The 5,999-nt window shown below is 30.8% G+C and overlaps 1 protein-coding gene across 1 annotated transcript; it reads left to right on the top strand.

Moving 5' to 3' along the window:
* Positions 1-5,392: 5,392 nt before the first annotated feature.
* On the top strand, positions 5,393-5,716 carry Smp_168430 (hypothetical protein; the record flags this gene model as incomplete). The annotated part of the gene is made up of 1 exon (XM_018792574.1): positions 5,393-5,716. One exon carries the CDS (start codon positions 5,393-5,395, stop codon positions 5,714-5,716), a length of 324 nt encoding a protein of 107 aa, XP_018644012.1.
* Between the last annotated feature and the right edge of the window lie 283 nt (positions 5,717-5,999).

The raw sequence follows: 5,999 nt of genomic DNA, 5'->3' as shown, positions 1-5,999 counted from the left end.
CCAGAACACAAATAACAGCCTCGGCAATATGAATCATTTATTCACAAGCATACTGGGTTTATATACTAACCAAACAGACCACATTATACCAAAAAATAGAAAAATAACATTTGTACAATAATTGGCCAATGTGGCTTTGGATAGGGGGAAAGTAATCAATAATAATAGTTCAAAAGTCGAAACAAAGGTTATGATAAGAGGAACACGAATACGATTAGGTCAGTTATTTAACAACTATACAATAAGAAATATGCATATTACATTTGTCCATAAATAGACCTCAGATTTACGATTCATAATTCACCAGGGGATATAACAGTTGTCTTAGTCGACTATTTCCCCCCCATCAAGTCAGTCACTAAAACATCTCAATTTTTAATTACTATTAAAAGATAAGCTACTGATTATCTTTGTATAACCAACGTCTATGGTTAGTTACCTTCTCTATAACCACTGAAGCATGTGAAACTATAAGAACAAGGATCTAGAGCAATAAAAGACTGCATTTGTCTTGATAGACAGTTGCTCCAGTTGAAAGCTTCAGCTGACTAATTGCGAATGGTATGATTTACTCATTAGTTGTCCATATTACATATGTAAAATTATGTTGCTTAATACTATTCTTTTACTAAATAAACTTTGGATTTGACAATTATATTTGTCTGTGTGAGCAAATTATTTTGCTAGTTCTCAATTAAATAAATAGTAGCCAGTGATATTTCATTTTTATAATTATGTAAAATGAATCCACAACTATAAATGGGATTATTAAGCAATCTTACCTGAACAAGTTATTGAGGAGTAACTACATTTTGAAATACATTTTAGAGAACTGAAAAGGACATATTAAATAACTGATCATAGTACATTTGTGACATTCCCATAAAGTTTCAAGAAAATAGATATTTAAGTGAATGGACGTAAGTAATGCTACCACAACAGTGATATACTTTCAAAATAATTAATGAAGAGAGAATTTATAAGTGTTTTCGCTATCTATGTAGAAATGAACAGTTTCATAAAACATCCGATAAGCTATTATTGAGTTTGTATTGAGGAGTTTCCAGTCTTTGTTCATACCAGTACCTTAAAAAAGGTGTATGTTTAGCTAAGAAACGATACCTTTATTCTCTCATTTCTCTAATTTCACTTTGCTCATTTCATTTGTGATGAACTCTAAGTATATATTTGATTCAAATCTACCATTATATCTCTATAACTTAATTCACAAGATGTTGCATTATTCCTCTCTTTTATGCAAGCAAACTAGACAACGAAAGATTTTTGTTTATTTTCATAGTTTGGCGAGAGTGGACTTCGGCCCAGTATGTCTTACACAGGATGGTAGTCGTTTCGTAAGTCAGTTGCACAATTACTATTTAGTTTGATAAAGTTTCTCTGTCTAACCGCTAATATTATGTGCTTTCAAACAATAGGATTACGCTTAGTTACCTGAATAATAATGAACGTATGTCAAAAATATAACTAAGTATTTCAGTCGTAAGTAATTTTACCAAAAATTTAACCAGATGAGCTGTATCGGGATTACAAAAAATGGCAGAATGAATATAATAAATATTTTCAATTTAATGGTATTACTCATTCATAACACACCAGTACATATGTTCTTATCAGGCTAAAAGATCCAACATTTCATCTGTGAAGAAAACCATACTTGCGACTTGATTATGGTATCCTGGAAGTAAGGTGTTCCTCACAGATAAATAGCATTTATTGCTTGTGAGTCCTTATGGTCTGCAGGAAACGTCAGAAAAAGCCTGATTTTAATGAACATAGCCTATTTCCTCATGTTTAAACAGAGAAAGTGATATTTGTATACTCTGAAATGCCTAGACAACATCGTAAATGTGAGAATAAAATATATCGAGGTTGAAAGTGATCACTCTTCAGCTGTTAGTCCTTAGACCTTGAAACCAAGCTTATAATTATATCATACTATAAACGTTAATTCAGTTTACTTGTAAGGTGCTAAAGAAAAAATATTAAGCTTCACACAGAATGATTCTAGTAGGCTGTAACTGACTTTACATTCGTAGCATATGAAATCCACATGTACACCACTAAACAATTTTAATTGTTTATTTTATTCTTGGTAAGACATTTAACTTAATTTATCCGTTCACGTGGATGGAAACGCTGTTAATATTTCAAAATTACGAAATGTAAACTCTGTTTTGTGAAACCACTTGTGGATACAAAATTGACAGTTTCATTGTCTGAACTTTATGCCAAGTCGGACAACGTACTTCATTACCTCAACTTCAGATCTTCAAAACGTAGATGTAGACTGTCTCACAATCCTCATATATATTGAAATTGTTTTTATTTCATTTGTCATCATGTGAGCAATGTAGTGAAGCTCGACATTGTGCCCTAGAATTCTCGGGTAATTTAATACAAATTTCTATTGGTTAGTAAGATATAATTGTAACAATAAGTAAAAGATTAGTAAACTCACTTCCTGACTCGTTTCTAGTCGACAGTCTTTCATTTGTTGTACATGTCGAACTTGACTACCATACATACTCATGTGAGTTTTATTTGTATGTATTAGTCAAAAACTATTTATGGTCACGATTTCTGAATGTAACATGAAAAATAAGTATATGTCATATAATTTATTCACCAGTTTATAAATAAAACCCCCTTTTTTAATGACTGTTTCACGCCTTGCTTTTTACCCAAAATCAATATAACAACCCTATTTGATTTTAAGAACCAGTTGTGTCGAAAAATGTATAATTAATTTCGTATCATGGAAGAATACAATGATAAACTTGTTATTGGAGTGTATTGTAAATAATATGATGAATAAGATTTATTCACAGTAATTAAGACATTTATCCGAATTGGTCAAAATGATTTAGAAAAATCGAAATTTCTCACCTTAGGTTAAGGTTCTTGGTTATTTAGGCAAGACAACCATGTAATGCAATGTAGTCTATCCAGGTGATGTAAATCTCATCAGTTTACTGGATAAATTGTTAATTTTAACAAAAATTGTAAATGTTTTCGAATTTTTCACTTTTGGTAAGAATTTCCTATAACTGAGTGTTGTGCTGCTACCAATAGTCAACTTACTGAAGTTACTAAAATATCAGGACAGGAACAATTTACTTATGCAAACATGAAGATCAGACAGAAAATCAAATGGATTTGAAGAAATTTTGACAAAGTTTTAAATATTCATGAAACATTCTGTACACTGCAAGTACGGTTTAGGTTTGTTTGGACTACTCCTAGTCTATTTATCAATAAACTGAGTAGTAAGTGACATTCTGAATATTCTTCTTACAGTCAAATACTTAGCAGCTTAAAGGTTCAAACAAGATTGTTAATCTACGATCATCGTGTATTAACGTCAATGATGATCAGTCATAATAATGAATCTTATTATGGAGTAACTTTAGTTGCATAACTCCCAAGCACATAGTACCAAACAACTCAGAAAATCAATAGTGATAAAGTCTGAATAAAATATACACATCAGAATCCATTAATTTCTTATTTAGAAGCTTACAATATACTAACATAATACATTCTTAACTGTCTGATCACAAATTACCTTGTTAAGTGTAGGAAAGGGATATAGAACAACCGAGATAAAAAAGACAGTATATATGCTACTTCGGAAAGTAAATTAAAACTAATATTTTAATAGTGGGTTTAATGTAGGTACAATAGTCTGTTTTTGAACAGTTAAGGGAGTTGAATATACACATCTGAGAACTTCTATAAAACAATACAGTTGTAGATTCTAAATGTACACTCCCCCCTTTTAATTGAGTAGGTTTGAACATGTTATGGGACTATCATATGTTAATTAATGTTATTGAGCATTCTTTTCATATAAGTATGTTTTCGATGAGTTTTGTTTCATCTTCGACAGTAGTGTTCACTCATATAAGGCTAATCACATGAAATGGACCACTAATAAATGTCAAATTATGATGCAATGGCAGATAATAATCATTAATCTTGATGTAAACTTCTGTATTCAGATCCATGTGATTTACCTCATTATAATGCATTACGGAACCCTGCTGTGCAGTTGCTTAGCCGTCAGTCAGATACATTCTTAAATGTTCGTGATCTTCTGTTTTATTGTGGACGTGCATTTCATATAAAGGGGTCATTTGATTTGGAGAGACGTTGCTTCATGATTAGCAAATTACCTGATAGAATATGGACCGGTAGGTTATCACAGAAATTTTAGTTTTCTTATTAATCAAATGCTATTATTTATAATTGAAAGATTAAGTTCATTCAGGGATTCGCTTCAATAATATTCATTTTGAAAGAAATATATTGCAAGTAAAAGCTTGACTAATTGAATTTCTTCAAATTATGAGTACTAGATGATCGTTTACACCATAATGTTAGCATTAATATGTACAACATTTAATATATATCTTTATTATGTTTTAGTGATTTAGAATCGAAATATATTGCCTTCTCGATTATCTAAAGATCTTTTAGCATTTCAAGATAATTGAAATAAATGATTAAGATAAAGGGGTTTTTTGTGGATATTATAGATCATAAGTTAATTGAAGGTAGACCACCATGAAAAACCTTGAAGCCCTGGACGGCCGTCCAGGTTTTCCATAGTGGTCTAGTTTCAATTGACTAATGGTCTCAACTATTAAAATAAATAAAAGGATGTTTTTTGTTAGAATCAAAGAAAGTAACCTTTCTAAACAGAAAACTATTTCATTACTTCCGCAATGTTCCTTATGTAAGCCAATGTTGAATATAGTGGATATGCGAACTATTTTAGTCTTACCAAAGTTCAAACTAAACAATTATACTGATATTGATTTTGTTTGAAATATGCATATTTACACTTCTCAAACTTATTATTTGGTTATTAATGAGTAACCATTATTTCATCATCTACAATGGTTACTAAACATCACATGAGGCTGTAGCAAACATTCGAATGTCACAAAATTGTCTCCGAATTCAGCATCTGGTTACATAAAGTCTAACCACTTAACGTAATCACATATTACTCTGATAAGAACGAGAAATAGTCTTCTTTTTAGTCTCTTATCCTATTGAAATTTAATTAGATTATTTATGAATACAAAATATGAGGCATTAACATCCAACTCTACAAGCTAAAACGTTGTGTAAATGAAGAAGCTTTCCAAATTGATTCTGATTTTTGGAGAATCAAGTTAAAAAAGCGGGAAAAAAGACCTTCAGTAAGAACTGATTTTTACATTGTAAGTTTATTGAAGTTAATTCAAATTAAAGATATTCATAGTACGAATTTACAAGAAACATATTCTTCAAACATTCTGTTCAGTAATATTCTGATACAAATAAAGGAAATCGAATTATACATAACTTTTAATTTCTAGATATGGGACCATCTGTTGAACAAATTATAGCATACACAAATCCACTTGGCATATTGTTCGGTTTGGGATCGAATGGAGGAGGTGCAGTAATGAGTAAGGACTTGGGAGAAACATGGATTTCAATCAACGCATTCGTGTATCAAAAGACTTTGAATACGTCGACTGAAATCATCACTGCGAGTGTCATACCATGGATTTCATTCACTGGACCGATTGGCAATACACTGTTTGAGTCATTTTGCAGGATGCGAGTGGCTAAACAATGGAATGGTAAGGGATATGAATTTACGAATCTCGACGAATTTATCAAATTCCTGTTTAATTGAATGCACAAATATAAACTAAAACTTAAAACGAATAAACTGATATTGGATTAGTCAGAGTAGAGTATGATAACCAAAATATTTTGCTTTTATAGTTAAAGGTGCTAGAACTGAGATGAAATTATTGACAATTCATTTAAATATAACATATATGAGAAATGAAAATTAGATAATTACAATGAGTTAAGGACACGGTAACTGCTAAGATAAGAAATACTCCTTTCGTAAACAAAGTTCAGGGTTCATGTAATAGATAACTAAAGCTTATTCTGCATTAAGGATCCTG

This window comes from Schistosoma mansoni (assembly GCF_000237925.1).
Source record: "Schistosoma mansoni, WGS project CABG00000000 data, supercontig 0247, strain Puerto Rico, whole genome shotgun sequence".
NCBI classification, from domain to species: Eukaryota; Metazoa; Platyhelminthes; class Trematoda; order Strigeidida; family Schistosomatidae; genus Schistosoma; species Schistosoma mansoni.
This window is presented reverse-complemented; position numbering and strand designations above follow the sequence as displayed.